General features: G+C 41.2%; 1 protein-coding gene across 5 annotated transcripts in view; it reads left to right on the forward strand.

The window, feature by feature from the left end:
• tanc1b (tetratricopeptide repeat, ankyrin repeat and coiled-coil containing 1b) overlaps positions 1 to 21,801 on the forward strand; it is a 93,159-nt gene that overhangs the window by 44,666 nt on the left and 26,692 nt on the right. For all 5 annotated transcript variants that reach the window (XM_080038062.1, XM_080038064.1, XM_080038060.1 and 2 more), the window contains 3 exons: positions 7,081 to 7,214; positions 10,693 to 10,882; positions 13,917 to 14,234. In XM_080038062.1, coding sequence (XP_079894188.1) covers positions 7,081 to 7,214; positions 10,693 to 10,882; positions 13,917 to 14,234 — 642 coding nt within the window. The remainder of the gene's footprint in view (positions 1 to 7,080; positions 7,215 to 10,692; positions 10,883 to 13,916; positions 14,235 to 21,801) is intronic.

A 21,801-nucleotide genomic window follows, 5' to 3' on the forward strand; every position in this document is an offset into this window, starting at 1 on the left:
CTCTCTCTCTCTCTCTCTCTCTCTCTCTCTCTCTCTCTCTCTCTCTCTCTCTCTCTCTCTCTCTCTCTCTCTCTCTCTCTCTCTCTCTCTCTCTCTCTCTCTCTCTCTCTCTCTCTCTCTCTCTCTCTCTCTCTCTCTCTCTCTCTCTCTCTCTCTCTCTCTCTCTCTCTCTCTCTCTCTCTCTTACACCTCTCATGCTACAACACCTATGAGACTCAGGCCCTCACAGCACTTAACACCTGTTTTTTCATCAACTGATTGTCTTGTAATCTCTGACACTATGAATTTACACCACTTAAAAACATTGTGCTGTGTGGTATTGCTTTCACTTCGAGAGTATTTTTGAACACATCATTAGTTATATGACCATTCATTGTCATTTCCCTTTGCAATGTTTGTTCTTCATTTGTTAACAATATTTGGAGACCATGTCACCATTTTTGCTATTCATGGCACTCTATTTTCTGTTAAATGGGGAGATTACAATGTGGCCTTTTATTTAACTTAATTTCTGCTAAGTAAAACATTTGATCAACGAGAGATGTAATCTGATTTCAAGATCTCACAGCCACAGCTGGAGACATGCAAGGAATGTAGGAAACCATAGTGTCATTGATTACTTATTTTTAACCCCTTTTTTAAATTTTACCAATCCTTAAACAGTAAAGATAATGTCAGATTATTCTTCTTGTCTGAGTATAATACTCTATTGAGAAGCAGGGGCAAAGGTATGTGAAGACATTGTTTTTCCAGTAAAGAAAGAAACAATAGGTCAGTTAGGCATTAAGCTTCTTTTGTACCATTTAAAAAGAATTAAGATTGTTTTTATAATCAAGAGCCATTGTTACTTTTTCATAGAACCTTTGATTTCATTGCAGGCTGCCTATGTTTACTTTGTATCATTCAGGAAAGTGGTGTTTTTGTGGCAGCCAAGATAAACGGGCCCTGTTTCCTTTTTGGAGTTAGCGGTGGTTATGCTGTACCTTTTTAAAACATGTTTTGATATTTTACTCATACTTTAATGATTACGTTTTATTGATCTCTTGTGCTCATCTCTTGACAATCCAATAGGTGATTCGCTGCATGGAGAAGCTTTAGCGCTGTTAGCCAAATGGTTGATGAAATGCCATCTCTATCTGCTGCTAGAACAACAGTAATTACAGCTAGAGTATGGTGTTAAGCTGCAATGTCAGTCAAAACTATGAGCACTATAAACTTGCCCCCCACTCTCCGAAACACATTAACTAGTTGGAGAGACTGTATTATCAGCACACTCACCTCAGTATGTAATAATGTCTCATGTGCACAGGACATTTGTTGTTCCAACAATGGAATGTGCAATAAGAGAGCTCAACGTGCTTGAGGGGGGCACGTCACCTTTAGTACCTCTGTGAACCCAAATGGGGAAAGCAGGATGCGTGTTCTCATCGAGGGTTCATTAAACAGGCTACACTGTTGTGGTAATGAAACTCCAGCTGCTAATGAGCACCGGCTGGATTGTTTTTTCTCGAGGCCGGGAGAGAGTAAAGACAGACTCTGACTTTGTGGAGCCAGTCTGTTCACGGTGTGTGTCTCTCCCCCTCCTCCTCCTCCATCCCTTTCTCTGCTCCTCCTCCTTCCGTCTTCATTTGGTCTACAATACGGCTGCATCACACGGCTGCTATTTCACACCTGCTCATAAACTTCCTCAGGCAGCAGATAATGATGTTGTTGTCTGGAAGAACGAAAAGTGGTTCCAGCTAAATCCCACTTTTTTCCATATCTCTCGACTCCAGCATATAGTGTAAGATATAGAGGTCCAATCAGATACCGTATATAGCACAGGGAGTTCATTTAATGTTGTTGCCATTTTACTTTAGAGCTGTCTTCCATCCAGATAGATATGGTCATGTTTGCCTTTATGTGGAATCACAGTGTTGCTATGGCCCTTATCACAGTTTTATCATGCCCGCCACAAAATCATTAATAATGTCAGTTCTGTTTGGACGTCTTGAATTGTTTCTTACAGTTGTGCTAAGCAGCATGCAAGTTTAAAGCTAGTGTTGCTCTCGTGTAAAAACCATCAAGATGGAACCAATAAATAAGCTAGGTTAATCAATATCAGAGTAATTAAAGAGGGCCATGAGAGCAATGCTGCTGATTGACTACTCATCACATATTAATTGAATGTGGATTTCTGTATTTGTGGTTGTGTTGCTGTGGGACTGTTGCAATCCTGTGACCTTTCATTGACTATATTTGAATGAATGAATTGAATTTGGATCAACCAGTGAGTTTGCTAGCTTCAGTCACATGCGCACAAAGTGGGAAAGACAGACCTCTTCTCCTGCCTTTAAACCAACTCAGCCTTATAATCTGTGTAGTATAGTAATGGAGTTAATAATCAGTTCAACCGATTGTGAGCAATCATGGATTTAATCTGGGACTGGGTTGATATTTCAATATGGATCAATATTTGGCATAAAACAAAAAATCACTCACAATATATTAGCTGATATTATTTTTGTTTGATTTTTATATTTTTCATAAAGGATTCCTTAAAGAGGACCTCCACACTAAATATTTGATTTGATTCAAGTGAATAAATTAAAAGTTTAGTTCAGTGGGGCGCCCTTAGCTCAGTTGGTAGGGTGTCCCCCCCGCCCCCCCGGGCCGGGCCCAGCAGCAGACCCGGATTCGATTCCCGCCCGCGGTCATCCTTTGCATGTCACTCCCCATTTCACCTCTATCTTTCTGTACTATCAATAAAGCATAAAAGTGCCCAAAAAAAAATCTTAAAAAAAAAGTTTAGTTCAGCTGAATTCTCATGCTTCATATATAGCTTCATATATATTAAGAGTCAGAGAGAAAAGAGAATGCACACACGCAACCATAAATAGAATGTGTGCCTGTAGTATACATTTGTGTGGATGTAACTTGCTGTGCCCCCAAGTAAAAGAGACAATCAGCATTTATATGAAACAAGAGTGCACCTTATCTCTGAACACTGCAATTCAGGCCAGCAGGTCTGGCTCTTATCTTGGGAAACAGGTAGACCACTTGCAGTCAGAAGTGTTGCGCTGCATATAGCATTTTTGAATCACTAAACCAACCGCTTTCATGCTTACCCTTTCAGGAATGAGTGACAGTTTGAGAAACTGATTATCCCCACTGATGCTGACCTCTGTATTGAAAAAAAAATACATAAATATAATCTGATATGTAATGGATTGGATGGACAGCAATGTGGCTCTTGACCCTGGGATGTGTTCTGTGTTTGTGTCAGAGGAACTAGAGAACATAACCGACGGATACAATTGCTATAACCTCGCTAAGGATGGTTATCTGATTTCTAACACACTATTATGTGCCTTTGGTTTTTCCCAGATGAACCATGCCACTGGAATAAAAGTACACATCATCTTAAAATATTGTTCCAGTTGACCGAAGAGAATACATTCACCATAGAAACATCTAATACAGTCTGCACTTACAGCTATTACTGCCATACAAAAGCTTAATAGAAATCCAATGGGGAGATAATGAGTAATGCTTGCTCTCTGGTCAAAAGCCTCTTATTTCCCCCGACTAATACTGTCCATCAACTGAAGTATGTTGTTGTTGCGTTGTGGCCATGTAGGTGGCCCAAAGGTTACAGAATAGAGCTCATCACGACTGAACAGCTAGAAACCAGGTTGGAGAAATATGTGAGGGAAGCAAAAGAATGTAATAAAGCATGTGTTCCTCTCTGTGCACCACTGCTGACTTGCCTTGGAACAAGACACTTAACCATCAGATCTACATCTATTTATTTCGCCTGTCCTGTTCACTATAATATACTGTACAGACAGTAAAATGGTAGTAAGTGATGAATAGTGGTTTCAGAGTTGCACTACACAATTGGCCTATTGTGCCAATTTGTATAAACAGATAGATAGTGAGTCTCACAGTCCAATCATTCAGAAGTGGGGTCAAGCAAAGGTCATAGTGGTATAATTAATGAATACACCTGCAGGACAACCATACACTGTACACAGATTTTCCCATGTACTGCAGGCGTAATTCTTTTCATTTATAAACACAAAATGCTTTAAATTATTTTCTTGCAAAGCAAAGGTGTTTTGTTTTATCATCGGGTGCAGTTGTGTGGTGCATCTAATTTGTGTTGTTGGTACAGAGCATTGATTTGCGGTTATACCACTGGTTGAAGATATTGTTATTGATGAGGCCCATGAGCCTCAGTTTTGGCTTGTAAGTGCTATGTGCATCCCGTATATGCCTACCTCTCTGTCTGTTGCTGAGTATTTATGTCAAATGCCAATAGGTATACCACAGCCCAAGCACAGAGTTCCAGGGTTACACTGGTCTATTGGTCCTCCAAGGCGGCAATGTTGCTCCTATTGTCCTCTTCTTTTATAGTACTTCTATATTTTCATCAACATCAATAGAGGGCATTCCAATCTCTAAAAGAATGATTGTTTCCTTACATAGTTTATAGTCTAGACAAAGCCATAACGCATGCATTCTGAACAATGAAAGCTAGCCATGCCATGCCTTTGACAGACAATCACAATGAAAAACAACCTGTCACTGTCTGCTAATGTACGGTACAAACTCACTGGCACTCAACATAGACATCATTGAAATGATTCACCAAATGTTAATTCTTAGTTTAAAGCTATTATTATTAGCTCTGTTGCCTCATGATGTTACACAAAATCTTACATTCATAACATTGTCAAATCGAACAAAGAACAATTTTGAAGATTGCTTGTTGTAAATGATTAAGTTCTGTGCACGTTGTGGTGTGTGAGCAATGATCATTGAATGAGATTTTCTTCAACATGTAATATCAATGTTGTCTTTTCATCTGTGGTTTTAAAAGCCTCCTTTCATGAGTATGACAACATTCCAAAAAGAGAATACATTTTCAAGTATTTGAAGTGGCACAACTGACCTGAAGTTAAGTCAGTGTCAACATACCACACATAATAACATACTAACATAAAAAAACAGGCAACACAGTGTGCAGATGTGTCAAAGGGTGACCATACATAGTCTGCCCTATCTCAACTTGTCTAAGCGCTTGTCTTGCATTACTTACGGAAGTTTCTTGTCCAAAACACATTTTGTTCCTTGATGAAGGATGTCGGCACATCACTTACAAGTACCCTGCAATAATAGCTTATTCTGTTTTGCACAGAAGCCTTTGATAAAAAAAAACTTATTATTCCTTATGAAATTGCTCTGTTAATTACAGTTGAGCATTTGTAAGAAAATTCCATCAAAACCAGCATTATTTTTCAAGGAAATGTAAGAACCTTTGGTGCTTTAATAAGTGGTGAATTAGTTCCCAGCTCCACTTGTACAATCTTCTTGATTATGCATGTGGTGTATATCAGCTTAACAATGCTGCTACCTTTCAATGATAGTACAGCTATCAATATGTTATAATGGGTAGGAATGTAGAATGTGACATCTCGTGTTGATGACATGTCCTGTTGAGTTTTTGGTGGAAACTACTGAAGAAGTATGATGGTGTGTTTTGAGATATTTTCATATTACGGCAACCAACCAGTAAGAGGCTGGATACTTTCAGAGTTTACTACTGCAAGTATCCCCAGCCTAGTGCTTGCACATTACAAATTAGAAATAGACAGTGGAGCTGAGTTTTTAGCATGTTCAATGCTTTTCTCAATATAGAGCCAAGTAAGCCCATCGTGCAGGTGCCTTATTTTGTTAAGGATAAGGCACCTGTTATTGATGGTTTTCTCCAAAGGGAGTCTTCTTTTACATGGTGTATACTTTTCATTTTCACCACCACATTTCACTCCTTTCCCTCCCAGTCTTCTCCAGTTTTATCTTCTTTACATAACCCAATCATTTTACATTCACATTAAAGAGAACACATTATCTGTTTATGGGCATTTGCTTGCCAAAGATGTATACAAATGTGTCTGTTGGCTTGATTTTTTATTTTTTTACTTCACAGGGGCTTGGCAGTACAGTATGCCATTTGACTTGTTTATATTTAATCAGATTGTCTGCCAACATTATTAATAACTGTAGAAGAAAGAGGTTAAAGGAGAAAATGAAGGAGAGAGGAGGGAAAAGTGCTGACAGAGCGCTGTATAATAAGCTTTTGTACCTTAGACATCTGCCCCCCTCCCTCCCTCCAACTGTCTGTCCATCGATTGGCCATTCTGCTCACTCTCCGGGAATGTTGTGACTCTAACTTTAATTATTTTGCCATATCCACATGCAAGTTACATTAGCCTACATGTATGAAAAATGAAATGTTTCTTTCAGTTTCAGCATAGGGTTCATGTTGTTGCATAGTGTGTCCTGTTTTACTTGACTTTTTTGGGAGTTTGTCTGTAAATAAGTATTAAGAAAAAATAGATTACAAGTGGTCTCTGTCTTGTTGGTGGCACACCAACCTTGAAATTGCACTTTTAAAAAGTATAAAGCTTTGAGAGTGAAGGCCGCAGACTGTTAAAGCTGTGCTGGAGAAAGCCCTTGTCCACTCATTGATATTCAGAGGCTCTATGAGTGAGAGCTGTAAACAACCAGAAAGCTTTGGAATTGGCACTCGAGGCATGTTGCAGGACACACACACACACACACACACTCGCACGCACACACACACACACACACACACACACACACACACACACACACACACACACACACACACACACACACACACACACACACACACACCCCCCCACTGTCTTAACAATGCTAGACATTCACATGTATTCAAACTCTTTTAGAACACACACACACACACACACACACACACACACACACACACACACACACACACACACACACACACACACACACACACACACATGCCATTGCCCTCACCACACTGCCCTCTCTCTGTCTCTTTCTCTCTCTCACTCCCTAGCTCTTCTTTCCTCCCCCTCTCCTGGTCTGCACCACATCAGCAGCAGCTGGAGAGTGCGGCGTAGCATTTCAGATGAGAGCTGCGGAGAGCAGGGCAGGCAGAGTGGCCCTGTGCGGGCCATCTAGTGGAGATAGGGAATCTGCCCGTCAATGCTGAGCATTTGTCTCCCTCTCTGTCTCCTCTAGAGCTGCAAGCGGAGAAACAGCCAGGCTCCTCCTCTCCTGCCACTCAGGAACTGATGACAAGACTGGGCTTTTTATTAGGAGAAGGGATCCCGGGTACGGCACGCATACCTATGGACGACAAGAATGAAAAGAAGGTATTTAATTTTCTCCCTCCCTCCCGTCCAACTCCCTCCCTCTTCCAGCAGCAGCTGCTGCCAATGCTGCAGCACACAGATAGAGAGATAGAGGAGAGAGGGAAAGGATGAGAGGCAGAGGGAGTTGTGAAACTGTAACGGAAGAATGGATTTTGTTTTGTTGCAGTTTCATGATTTTTTCCCCCTGTGCATTATCTTTGGATGGGGATTTAGGAGCACCTCTGGGAATAATTTTTTTGGCAACGACAAACAACGGTAACGGTCAAACTGTTTTGTTTGAGATGTTAAAGATGGTCTAAAGAAAGTAGCTGCATATTTGGAATTGGCTGCATGTGGTTTTATTTCAGCGCAAGCTCTCCCGTGGTGGTATGTGTGAGTCTCCCAGTAACTTGAGTGCTATTCCAGGGGCTCTTGAGTATGTTACAAGAGTGCCTGACCCGGGGTCCAGAAATAGAGTTATGTTGGGTTTGAGCCTCAGTTTGTTTGGCTCTGCTAATTAAGCTGGGGCTGTGTGAAGAGACCAGCAAAGACCAGCACGCTACGCTTCCCTCATGATGAATGAGGTAGTGTCATGACCGGGACACGTTTTGACACAGAACAGGCAATGCTAGGCACATAAAAGAGACATACAAAGTATTTTATGAGTGCAATTCTTTAGTTGAGATGTCAAAAAGGAGACATGCACTATGGGAGCGCAATGGTTTTTACCTAGTGTTTGTGAGTGTGTGTGTGTGTGGGGGGGGGGGGGGGGGGGGTTTCAGAGCTCAGTTAGGGAGGAGCATATTATGGTCATTTACCAACATTTCCCTCTACACTGCTGTTTAACAACATGTCTTTAACTCAGCATGTTGTTTTTACCTTAGCCTTACAGTATATTATTAAACGTTGTTAAGCTCTTTTACTGTGATTGTTTAGGCCGCCGGCCATTGGTTGGAAGAGACTACTGGCATGCGGTCGAAAAAAAAACTGGTGGGACAAGGAAAGGATATTTAGTTAATATTAGCATTCCACAAGGTGTTAATGATGCCTTAAGCCATGAGGCATCCCTTAATTGTGCTGTTCTGATTGTTTCAGCCAGCAATGCCTTGCATGACACTAGACAAACATGTAGACTTTAACAGCAACAGGCAGTACATCTTGAACAGGAGGTTAGTCACACTTATGTCTCAAATGACTAAGCATGGGTGAGCCTTAATATTTTGTGGATTCAGTTTCTACAAGATTTCTCACTTATATTCACTACCAGTTTGTACAGTCAATACTGCAGTAGTTCAAGTCGGGGTAAAGAGTTATCTTCAAGGTCTGGTGCAATACAATATTTAGTTTGTGAAAGCGCCCAGGTTGGGTATGTTGAGTTAAGGTATAATGTTCAAAGGCTTTGTGATGGTTTTCTAAGATTTGAATTGGAGTTTGTTTGAGGCAATACATTTGCCATGGAGTAAGTGCTGCTTGAGAAGCCAACAAAAGCTTCAGGCATCAAAATAGAGTGGCGTTTTAAGGATGAGGGTTGATTTAATCTGACCTGGCCTTGTAAAAGTGGTCTTGAATTGGAATATTTAATGTGTAAAAAGGTAGTGATTGATCAGATGTAAAGGCTTTTATCTGATATGATCAAGGTAACAAATAAATTGGATTTTGGAACATCATGGAGCTATGTGCATAAAGCTATACATTTGGTGTCTTTTTGTCTGTGAAGATAGCACTGTGCTTGTTATTAATAAATTGGTGAAAGTTGGTTGAATTAATTGCACTAAATGATGTTATTAAGCTTCATCTATGTGGTGTGGACAGAGCCGGCCCGAGGCATAAGCGAACTAAGCGGCCGCTTAGGGCCCCCGACTGCCTGGGGGGCCCCCACCAAAAAAAAATGTGTGTGTTTGATATTAATATCATATTGTGCAAATGTGAGTTATCATACAAAAAAAGGAAAAAAATGTTTTGGTCTAGATAATTAATAGCCTAAAAATGTAATCAGTTCATATGGGAGGAAATCCGAAATTATCTGATCATGTCACATTCACATCCTGCACAGTGTGTATTGAGTTTATTTAAAAACAATTGGAAATGGGGCTGCCCTCAGTTGCCCATGCACTGTGTATAGTCTATAGCCTATTTCAGCCTTGTCTGTGGAAAATAAGATACAGTAGCTGGACAACAGAGTTCTTCTGCTTAGTTCCTCACACTGCATTTAAATGCATTCACTATATTACAGAGAAATATGTCCCGTAAAAGAAAAAGAGCTCCAAGCCCAACCCAGAGGACCCTCCAATATTTTATTTTATATTAATATATATATATATTTTTTTTAAAGATATTTTTTGGGCATTTTTATGCTTTATTGATAGTGCAGAGAGACAGAGGTGAAATGGGGCAGAGAGGGGAGTGACATGCAGAGAACGACCGCGGGTGGGAATCGAACCCGGGTCTGCTGCTGGGCCCGGCCCGGGAGGGGGACGCCTTACTATATTAATATTTTTATGGAAAATCCATGTGTCCTTCTTCAATAGCTTCTAATTCATCTGACCCAGTGTCTCCAAATTATTTGTTCACACAATTTCTCAGATTTAGCCTCTTAATTTTCCTCTCAAAGTGCACCAGATTCATGCATTTCACTTTAAAAAGGTTAAAAAAATCTCCCGGGGGGGCATACCCCCGGACCTCCCTAGGACGGTCTGAATCTCGCCTGTCAAATATTTTCGCACAGCCGCACAGTGGAGGCACTAGCGGAAAACACTGGGTGTGTGAATGATATTTAACAAAGATCTATAGTTTCAGCAGCACTAACATTGGAGAGGGGCCCCCTAATCATATTTCGCTTAGGGCCCCCTGAAGGCTTGGGCCGGCTCTGGGTGTGGACGTGCTTGAATGCTCTGGGTTTTCTCACAGTGGAATGCATCTTGATCTTCTTTAACTACAGTATATTGTGTGCAATCAGAATTCAGTTGAAGGAATACAGGGGAACAGGACAAACCAGCAGTCATTTGGATTGCCACAGTTGTCAGTTAGCGCAATGATTCAGCCGCTGTATGGTTGTCAAGCTGGCTAGCCACTTGATGGTATGAGAAAGGTATCTATTGTATCACAACAAAGTAGGGACTTCTTCCCTTGTGAAATTCTATTCAGGCCTATTCTGGTTCAAGCCATGCTCCATTTAGAGCTCTGCTGCACTTCAACTTGTGTGTCATGCTCACATGTGAAAGGCTTGTTTATTTGTTAGGGATTTTTTTGCTTTGCCCTTGACATGATCCAGGTCAAATAGGCAATGAGCTTGGGTCAAATCATTCTTTAAAGTTTTTCCCGAATTTCTTCCTGACAAATAAGGTTTGAAAATGATTTTGTTGGTGTATTTGTTGCTGCTCATGCTGAAAAAATGTGAACTTGTTGCCAGTGGAGTTTATATCAAGTTGCCTTCATACTTCATGGACATATTTGAGTGCATTGCTTGGTGCACCTTAACCCTCATGTCTCTTCTCCTCAGTGCTCTGTGACCAGCCAGGGTATCAGCCCCTGCTCTACACTGACCAGCAGCACGGCGTCTCCCTGCACTGACAGCCCATGTTCCACACTCAACAGCACCACCAGCCGCCCGCCTCTCAGCCGCTCCAGCCCCTGTGGCACCATCACAAGCCCCAGCTCCACACTCGAGAGCAAGGACAGTGGGATCATAGGTGAGCAATTACTAACTCCCTTTTTCTTAGCCAAATGGCAAATTGTAAAGTGCAGGAAAACATTGTGAGACATTGCTATAGAGCAGTGTTTTATGTGCAAGGCACCACCTTGCTTGTTTTGTGCTCGTACGGACATGGTTGACCTACGCTATTGGCAATGTGCAAGTGAATGCAACAACGGGCCAAAAAGGCAGCAGAACAGACTGCTGGCCAGAAAATATGGATGTACACAATATAGGGTTAAAAAAAAAATTTCTTCTTTTTTTTTGTAAAAAATAAGCTTCGCAAATGTTTCATGAGGAAGCAAATGCTATTTACCACTGTTGTCAGGTCTCATGGAGACACCCACAATGTTTTTGTGAGTAACACTGGATTATAACATAAGTTTGTGTACAAGAAAATTCCTCAGGGCACCTTTAAGCAAACAGCTTAACGCTAGTAGTAAAACATGCCAGCTTACGAGCGACTACGTCAGTTACTGGGTTTAATTAAATATAATGACAAAGGCTTTGCTTTCTACTCTATAATTTTTATTTGGTTTTTTTTCTTGTCATTTATGCTGCACTCTATACTGTAATTGTCAGCAAAGATTCCTAGGCACAAACTTACAGAATATCCCACAAAGCTATTCCATTGCTATTTTGCGATCTGATAATTGTTACTCTGTGCTCACTTTGCAATTTAGACCAGAAATTCTTACTTGTGTGTTGTCACTCCTTCATAATTTGGTAAAACCATTGGATTGTATGTGGGGCTGAACAGCATAAGCGTCATGTTGTATTCATTCTCTACCATGTGTCACTTCTTAGGGTTGTATGGAGCTGTTCCGGTATGAGAGAGCATTGAGGTGGCAGTTGCTTAGGGTTGTATTATATCTCTATTAAGACATCTTGGGATGTATACAAGCTGACAGGAATACAGCATTGACTCTTGATATATTAATCCGTCTGCAGTTTTCTTGCCACAAAGCTTCAATTTGCTATACAAATCATGAAAATGAGATTTTGAACACTTGTAGTGAGGTCTTGTTGAAAAATTGTAACTTTATGATCCTGCAGTTATCATGGGGTTGGAATTCAATCATTTCTGAAGGCACTGGTAGATTTTCGGGAAAGAGCGGAGTGTGGGAATAGGGCTCAACCTTAACCTTGTATGATATAACTCGTAAACAACATGTTATGCCTATTTAGAAAGCTGATTGACAGGACTGTCCTGCATTTGAACAAAATGCATGCCAAAGCTAGATACTGTATATGTATAAGCCAACAGTATAAGCCAACAATTTGGATTTCCAATACTGAGATGCCTACATAACTGATTACCATGAGTCAGTCCTTCTGAGCCCTCCAGCAATATTATAGCTAGCTGCTAAATAAGTTATGGAAGCTGTGATATTGTATACCTTCCAGCATAGGGATGGTTCAACCAAGCCCCAGCCTCAGCGATTTTTACCAGCATCCAATAAGGAAGTGACCACAGCTGTAGTAACCGGAAGTGCCACTAGGGGGGTGGTGCCAAGACCGAGCAGTTTTTCTTTGACTCACTTGTTAGACAGGCCGTTTTCAAAGTCTTATTAAACCTATTTACAGCCTGGGCCACAAAACCATGTTAGTCTGTATGTTTAGGTCATATCTGCATGACAACACTGAGGGGGGTGAATTTTTTCGGACCACCCTAGTTTTTATTTTATCGGAGGTTAAAATGTATTGGCGCGATCTCTTGAGTGACAGCTCTCCGCACGTTGTCCCTCACTTTGCCTTGGAGGTATACGTCAGATATCTCCCTCCCCCTCACAAAATGGCGACCCTCACAAACCAGGATTATTGGATGCCGTGTGAATAACTGAGGTCAGCCCAGATGCTACATCCATATTATTTACTATTTATGGGTTCAACATGCTGCCACCTAGGATGAGATGTGTGCAGAAGTCTATCTCATTGCAAGGTTACTTTGCTTGTGTCAAATCAAAATGTATTCTATGTGAGAATGACGCAATGTGACGTTGATATATAACAATCCCACCCACTGGCTTTGATAGGTCTGTGCAGGCATGGAAAAGAACAAAGCTATGCTGTGTCTTTAAGTCAGATTCCAGCGTGTGATTTATGTTTCATGTTCTTTGAAGCTTGACTCCGACTCCCGATTTCAAAAGCACTTTAATTTGAGTTTGTACTGCGTTCTAAGCTCTTTGGGAGACTTTGCAATGTCCTCACATGTACAAAACAAGCTTTTTGAGGAGTTTCTGGAGAAGGACTTTAAAAAGGCCTTCAGCATTTACCATGCCCAGCTTTTTATGTGAGAAATTCAAAATCTCATCACCATAGGTATTAATAAATAATACCTATACCTAAAATTCAACTAGGTAGGCAATCCCTGTAACTTTCTCTAAACCATGATAACTTCTAAAACCACGCTCGGAGCAGGCATAGACATGACTGTGTCATGAATGAGTTCATATCTTGGCCAGGTAAACAGCACAGGAGTGAGGATGTTTTATATTAGTGTTAGCGATGATGCAACGTGCTGCAGCATTATGAAAATCTGATTAGGAGTGTGTGATGCAGACATCTGGCCAGTCAGTTCCGGTCCTCTGACTGTGCTGAGGTCTCTGTATCCCAGCTGCCTGTCCTCCAATCATCTTTTGGTATCGTATTAGACTGCTGGGATTGGCCTGAGGAGGATTAAAGGATTTGTTGTCATGTTAGCAAAACACCTGTCTGAACAAAACAATTTAAAAAAAAAAATGTAACACTAGTTTTCACTCTTGTTTAAGTATGGATTTTCTTTCATAGTGCTGCACCGAGTTGTGGTTTACACTATTGAATCCTGAAACCGATGATCCTCGAACAGAACTCAAAAGACAAGTGTCTGCAGGAAAGGTGTTCTACAAAAGCATGCCATTGTGTCTTTTCAGTTTCCATTAGTGGAGGCATACCATCTCTGTAAATCAGTTGTTTTATATCAGCAATTATGAGCAATTAGTTCTAATCTCACATTTCTCACATCTTTACATTGTCTTACCTCCCTCATTTAGCCACCATCACCAGTTCTTCGGAGAATGATGACCGCAGTGGCTCCAGCCTGGAGTGGAGTAAGGATGGCAGCCTGAGAGGCAGCGGGCGCAATGGCCTGGCACAGAGCGTGCGGGCTGACACCTGTTCTCCCGTGGCCGAAGAAGACTCCAACAGTGCCACGGCAACACCAGCCGACACCCCGTCCAGGACAGATCAGCAGCCCCACACATCAGCAGGGGCAGCGCCGCAGCCTTCCTGCCACTCACCCGAGGGACCCATTCCATACCCACCACAGACATCTTCATCCCTCATGATGCCGAGGCCAAACTCTGTAGCAGGTAAGAGAAGCCTCTGATCATTGAGCTCTTGAAATCTGGATGTTTGGATTGAACATTGAAGGCTGAAAAAGTATAAACATAACATGTCTCGTAGAGGATCACTATTCTGATCCCATACACGGGTGGATATAATATTCACCTTGATTAAGACAAGGAATAAAAGAAAGAAAGAAATAACAAATTATACAGGACTGGCGGGAGTTCATATAAAAGTGAGTGAAATTTCTAATGAATAAATGTATAAATAACAATACAGAGAAATTTAAATTGTACAATATGGAGCAAATACAGCGGGATCCCCAAAGTTCTGGACCGATCTTCAAAACAACAAAAGATTAGAAAATCTAGATGTCTTTTGTGCAGAAGGAAAAAAGGAATGTATCTGTATACCTTTCCTCAGTGACTCTGTTCAGCTATGTAGCGGTAGCATTGCATGAAATATTTTAGCTACGCTTTCTTCTTGTATCCTATAGAACTTTGTTATGCTACTAGTTAAAATGCTTAGGTGTCTCACTGCATGGAATTGCCAACAAGTTTTCCATGTCTGGTTCAATCACGTGAGATATTGAGAGGATAAAATGTTGGCGTTTTTCAGAAGTCAGGTTGTGCTCTTGAATGAGAAGTGGAGTATCAAGGCAGAAGTTTAGGATTAGGCAGCTGTTGAATGTTGTGCCCGCCATGTCCGACCTAAGCACAAGCCACTGTCTGGCTGATCTGTTCTGTTCTGCATTCCTGCCCTGAAACCTCCCTGTTATGGCTCAGCTCGCCGTTGCCACACAGCTGTCACAGTTGTTGATGTTCCTCTCCCTCTTTTTCCCGCTCCCCCCCTTTTTCCTTTCCCAGATCTCCCTCTGCTTTTGACATTTGCCTTTTTGCTGAAGCACACAGCCATACGTTTTACATGTTCCGTCAAAACTAAGTTTCCGATTAGTCGAATGTGTTCAGACCAAGATAATGCAAACACCCAGACCTCACTGTATATCATGATTGAATTAATGTTTGAGAAATGCTATTTTAGATGTGATTTACCGTAAGGATTCATTAAGCACACTTGTTGAATTTTAATGTTTAAATGCTATGCACTCAGATGCTCCATACCCAGGGCAGCATGCTGCACATGCATGATGTAGACTGATTAAACAGTATAAATAACCACAATATAACTATAAGGGACATTCATTCAATGTTTACTTGTTATAGCAGTTGAAGCCAAAGGCAGTTCAAAGATGAAGGCAACACAGTTGGTAAAGCAATCAATGAACTGTATCTAACACTGCACTGTACAATAGCTGCCTCATGTCTTTTGTGCACTTGTTGCTTGGGAATATGAGTAGTGAAAAAAGTGTCTAACCATGTATTAAAAGTCCCCTTGAGTTGAACCTTGATGAAATACGGTAATATCACTTGGTTCTACTGCTTGGTCACATCAGTGTTTATTTTTCTCTTCACGATGACAATTAGCCCAGGTTCCTATTAAAATTGTCCTTGCAGTGTTCACTTTAACTATTGGTAAGAGAGTAAGATGGAGACACTTTAAAAGATAGACGCCTAATACCTGATTGGTGCATAGCCTGTTCTCTTCATATTTCACACACTGTATTACACATTGTAAAACAAGAAGTGGTTCACGACATTGTCATGAAGACATGCCTGGTCAGTCGATTTTCGTTTTTCTTTTCTCATGAGTCCCAACCCGTTTTACATCTGACCATTATTTCGACGCTGACATCAACCCGAATGGCACAGACACACACTGGCTCATAAAGCTTACAGACCATGGAATATTTGGCCGCTCATGTGTGTTGGTTTGCGTGGGAGCACCAGTGTGTTCGTCTCACTCCGTGCTTCAAGGCTTTATGGGCTGATGTCATAGTTATGCAGTGTTGCTCTCTAGGGACCTGCAGAATTCCCACCTTTAGATTTGAGGTTGTTTGGCAAATCCCTGGAAGAGGACATTGAGGACATGGTGAGACAACTTTCTTTTATGGCCCAAACCAACCTGTGTTGGTGTCACTTTGTGTCAGGGTCGCTGCTGCTTCTTTTCAATTAATGCTCAAGGATATAGTATTCAATAAGATCTGAAGAAGCAATTACTGCAGCTGGAAGCTAAATTGAAGTGATAGCATTGTGCATTCATTGTATGCAACTATTTTTTGTTGTGGTTCTGAATGCCTGCACATTGAATAGCAGGCACTGTGGATGTAATAATTGATATTCATGACATGTTGATAGTGATAGAGTAAGATGGAGGATAAGGTTATTTGAGTGCAGTTATACAGACCTCGTAATAAACAGTGACGGTGAACAGGGAGCTAGGTTACTATGAAGCAAGCACATCTCTCTCTCTCTCTCTCTCTCTCTCTCTCTCTCTCTCTCTCTCTCTCTCTCTCTCTCTCTCTCTCTCTCTCTCTCTCTCTCTCTCTCTCTCTCTCTCTCTCTCTCTCTCTCTCTCTCTCTCTCTCTCTCTCTCTCTCTCTCTCTCTCTCTCTCTCTCTCTCTCTCTCTCTCTCTCTCTCTCTCTCACACATCTGCATTCCAACTGGCACTGGTTATAAGCAACCAAAACAGTGAGATGACAAATACAAACAGCCAAAGTTTTTTGCAGCATGTCTGGGTGCACCACTAGGCACAGTGTGTGGAGCTTCTATATCTAAAAGGAACTCTGAGGTTCACCAGGAAGCTTGAGTGTGTTGGTGGAGAAGAAAGTGTGGGCTGGAAAACCTTGAATAAGCTGTAGACCCCTTGACTGTGATATATGGAGGGACGAACCTTTCCTTTCCGGTCAACCAGTTTTCATAGACAACTATTTTCCACTGAAGGCAAACAATAATGTGTTATTTTGCAAATTCAAATCAAGCACTGTACCAACAGTTAAAAGATATACAGTTGTTGAAAGTTGCAGCACAAAGGCCACATGTTTTCTTAGTGGCAAATTGGGTATTGTCCATCTGTCTCATGCTAATCAACAGGCGTATAGCTGGGCCTCTGGAATGTTAGCTATGTATGTAGAAGGAATGTCCGCATATTGCCGAGAAGTGTCTTTCGCACTGCCTCGGCGAACACACACTCTTATACTGTGGCTAGCTTGTCCCTGGGCTGCTGTGGGAATTTAAGCAGCACTGTGTGTTGACCTTACATGTGCTGTGGCAAGTTGCACAAATGTTGGCTTGTGACCACCTGTCACCGCAGACAGAGCTGGATTGAGATGCCTTTTTAGGAGCAGTTTGTAATTGTATCATTAGTTGGTTGTCTAAGGAGCTCCTTTGGCCGCCATTCTTCATAGAAAATAGTTTCTGGCATATCTGGCAAGGCAGCTTGAAAAAGTTGTCACAACTGCAACCCCAACAGGCACGACAGACATTTATCATCCATTTAATATCAAAATATGCCCTTCTTTAAAGGTCATAGCTGGCCGCGTACAAGGCTTTGTGTTATGCATTGATAGCCCAAGAAAAGCTTTTTTTTTATCTGGGCTTCTTTGTGTTTTCAGAGAACCTATATGGAAGAAATTCTCATGTCTTTGCAGCAAGCAATTTCTTCAGTGCAGCATTAAATGCCTGCTGAGACAGCTCAATCCAGTTCAGTCACTATCAGTCAAATTGTATACAAATGTGCAATAAAGGAAGTCAGCCTATAGATGAATTGCAGCATAATAAATCTTTTGATTTGATTAACTTGCAGCATGCAAGCAAATACTGATATCATTCAATGTTTAAACAGGGTTACAGGCTGAATGTCTTTTTGTACCTTTTGAAAAAGTATCTCATACAATTTGTGCAGGCAATTATCTAAATGTCAGTAAATAACAGTGTTGACCTCACATTTCAGTAGGGCAAGGCAGTTAGCTTTGGTCTATGGCTCTTGTTTGTCTTTATCGTACAATGCATTCAGCATCGTAAAATAAGGATGTCATTTAGCCTGGTCAACATATTTACAACACAAAACCTTTTGTGCACACTGACACCATGAGAAGTCGGATGTTGCAGCACCCATGAATGTTCATTCATAAAACACACTTTTCTTTGTAAATTGCCATTTCAAAAATCCACTTCATGTGCCTTGCACCCTTAGCCACCCTTACTCTTTGTTTAAGTTATTAGAATTCTGTATTTGAGTCATTCGTGTTAAGCTTTTTAAAAAGGCTTACAGTGTTAGTTCTGGCCACTGGAATGCCATGATTTTTAAATCTTAGCTTGAGCTGCTTGTGGTTGGGTTGCTCAGACCGGGCGATTTGAGTTAGGGTCACTGTGGTTCAGGAATGGTGCTCCAGTGCTTCTGTGGTGTTTTGTTTCTAGTCCTCCGTGGTTCTGGCAAAGCTCACACTCTTTGATAACTTCATCAATGATAATAATAAAATCCAGGATGCTTCTTTACACTGTATCTCTTGACCAAAGTCTATAGACTGACAAGCAGCCTGAAGAATATGGTGCTCCTCTACCAAAAGCTTAAGAACAGTGACAAGGTAAGGTGCAGGACACATCTGTGTTCATCTCCACCTGCAAATGTGAGCAAAATTTGTTACTTGATGATGTTTGCAAAGGTCAAACAGTCATTTTCTAAATAATACAAATTGTTGCTGTTACTGCTGAATTGTTGGTGCCTTTGTCACGGCAGATAAGAAACAAACATTGGAGAGATCAATCTGCTAAAGTTTGGAAGAGCTTCTTAATATTCTGCTCAGTGGCACCCATTGACGGATCAGTACTTGCCAAATGCCCAATCTCAAAGGGAAAGAGTGTTGGCCAGCTATGCTCTGCCCCTACCAGCACCTCGGAGCCATCTGATAGACAGAACCCCACTACTGAGACTAATGTAATTGATTTAAAAGGAAACATGCAACTGTTCTGATGGCACGGATATCTTATTGTCCAAGGTCTCTTTTATTCATAGCTCTTGGCACAAAGTTTTGCTTTGAGGTATGGCCTGGCTTGTGTTTTAAGCTCTGCATGCTATTCCTGTGAGGAAATCCATTTCAAGGCTGCTCCACCCTCTTTATTGAGTCTTTAAGTTTGTAAAGTGAGGTACTAGAGGTATTTTCTCCATATATGCATGGCTAGAATTGTATTCTTGACCAGATTCCTAGCGTCACCCATGTCAATGGGTTTAGTTGATTCTTTCAGCAGTCTGTGCATCACTCTTAACAAAAATAAGTAAGTTACCTGTACATGCTGCAGTCCAATTTCACAATAAATCATTATTCTTCACAATGAGTATTATTTTGTATATTAAAGCTGGGGTATGTGATTTCTGATTGGTCAAAATTAACATGAGCTGTACACTTTGACCAATCAGAGTGAGGCTCCGATTCTCTGTTCTTATTGGCTGTTGGGAGGGACCATTGGGGAGGGACCAAAGAGAACAAGTGGAGCGGTTGAGGTATTTGGATTCGAATCTCTATCCCAACTGCCATTTTCTCCCCAAATCCTCCACGCCAGCTTTAAAGGAGTGTGAATTTAAACTGTCTTAGGCATCTTAAATTGTTACCTCTGGTCAAGAAAATGGATAGAAATGTTACACTTTGACACTTAAAATCTCGTCTCTCACTTGTGTAATATTGTCTCATTACTTATTTGAATAATGATGAATATTACAACATTAATATCAAGATGGTCCTGAGATAATTATCACAGTAATAATGTACAGTCCCTATTGTCCTCTACACACATTACTGATAACCATGTGTCATAGCATCCCAATAGTTTGCCTAATATTTTAGAGAAAATTTGTAGATATCCAGTCTTAAAAGTCCATAAACTGTCTTTCACTGCTACTCAAACAATGCATGACAATGGTTAAAATAATCGGCTGCAACTTGAAAAAGCAAGACTGTGGCATAGTGATGGGGGGACTGATTGTATCCATTGCTAAGGATAGAGAGTCAAGTCAAGGAGATAAGGGGGGCAGTGGGTGGAGCAGTTCTTCTCTGGTCTGTCATGGGAAACACAGATCGGAAGGGCAGACCTGGCCGAAGAAAAAAAGAATCCCTTTTTACATGTGAATACAGTCTTGGCACATTTGTGCAGCTTCAAAGTCACTGCAAGCACAGACTTCAAGGTATCGTATGTACGTTTTATCAATGAGTAGAGATGTGCAAGAATTTGACAGGGGAAAAAGAATTGAAAAGGTGGATTGGAATTTGCATTCTTGCCTTGGGGATTCTTGCTCTTGAAAGAACTGTGGATGACGAGAAATATGACTTAACGAAAAGGAAAAATGGTTATGGGGCAGTGTGCAATATCACAGACAGGCATGAAGGAGGGTATGCATGTAAACTACAAGTCAAACTGAGTCTTACCTTCGTTCTTTGCTTATTGGACCCATGGGGAAAAGATGTGTCTGATTTAGAATGAGGTTCTGTGTGGCTTTTGTCTCCACTTTGGAGATCTTCTTGTCATCCATGTGTCAGTATTATTTGGCTTTAGCAAGCGATTTTCTGCATTCTGCATTGAGTTGATTTTCTGTCCATCTCCTCTCTCTCGTCCTCTGTTCACAGATCCCCCTTTCCCCCCCACACTCTCTCCGCTTGGTATCCGTGTCATGTTCTTTCATGTACTTATTTTAATTCTACTGCTTTTTCTACCTCTTCTTCGCCGGTCCTCTCTCATCATGCCTCACCCCACTCCAGCCAGGATCATCGATTAATACCACAGTAGCTGTCCCATTACAGGCTGTAATCAGCCGCTGGAGAATACATCACTTGCTTTTCCATTTCTATTTCCCCTCTTTCACTCCCCTCTCACCAGCTGCTTCTTGCTTACCAAATTATCTTTATTGTTTCTCATTTAAAGTTTTTACATTATACATTTTTTTCCATACACAATCCAATAAATATATGTACAAATGAAAAAACATCAATGATATCTGCATATATACATATACCCATCATACACTCACTAATACTATGTATATACTTACATATAAATACATATACTGTATACACGTACATACGCCCATACATACACATCAACATATGCATACATACATAAAATTGCATACCCACACGTTTACACCTACACATATACATAAATCTGCACATGAATTTACATACATAGTTAAAGAAACATAAATAATGAAATAAAATAAATTACCAAATTCTCTGTGTGTGGATTACATGCAGAAAAATGGACAGAGGTATATGCATTTGTGCGGCGAGTGTAGGGAGTGCGACACTCGGGAACGCGTTCATTGAGCGAGTGCCTAATGCTGTAGATGCTGTGACTGGCTAGAGTGCTAGAGAGGTGGCAGCCAAGCCCTCTGCTCAGCAGCCGAAATGCTGCCAACTAGCCTGCATGAGAGCACTGGGGCAGAGGAATTGCTTTTGTGCGCCCGGTGAGCTCATCCGCTGGGAGCACTCTCCAGAGATTTTTCGCTGCGTCTCTGGACCCTGCCTTCCCAAGTATATTCCAAGCCGGGGACAAGGGGAGGGCTTTGAGAATTCCCAAATCCCTGCCTGTCTGTGCTCTTGGATGTAAGTAGCTGTTCAGTCTAGCTTTAGAATAAGGTTTTCCTACGTTTTAGTGCCGTGTTGCTCCTCAATCTCTTGATGTTTAGAGTATGCGTTTAGTTT

The sequence above is a fragment of the Ammodytes marinus genome (genome assembly GCF_949987685.1).
Source record: "Ammodytes marinus genome assembly, chromosome: 12".
NCBI lineage: Eukaryota > Metazoa > Chordata > Actinopteri > Uranoscopiformes > Ammodytidae > Ammodytes > Ammodytes marinus.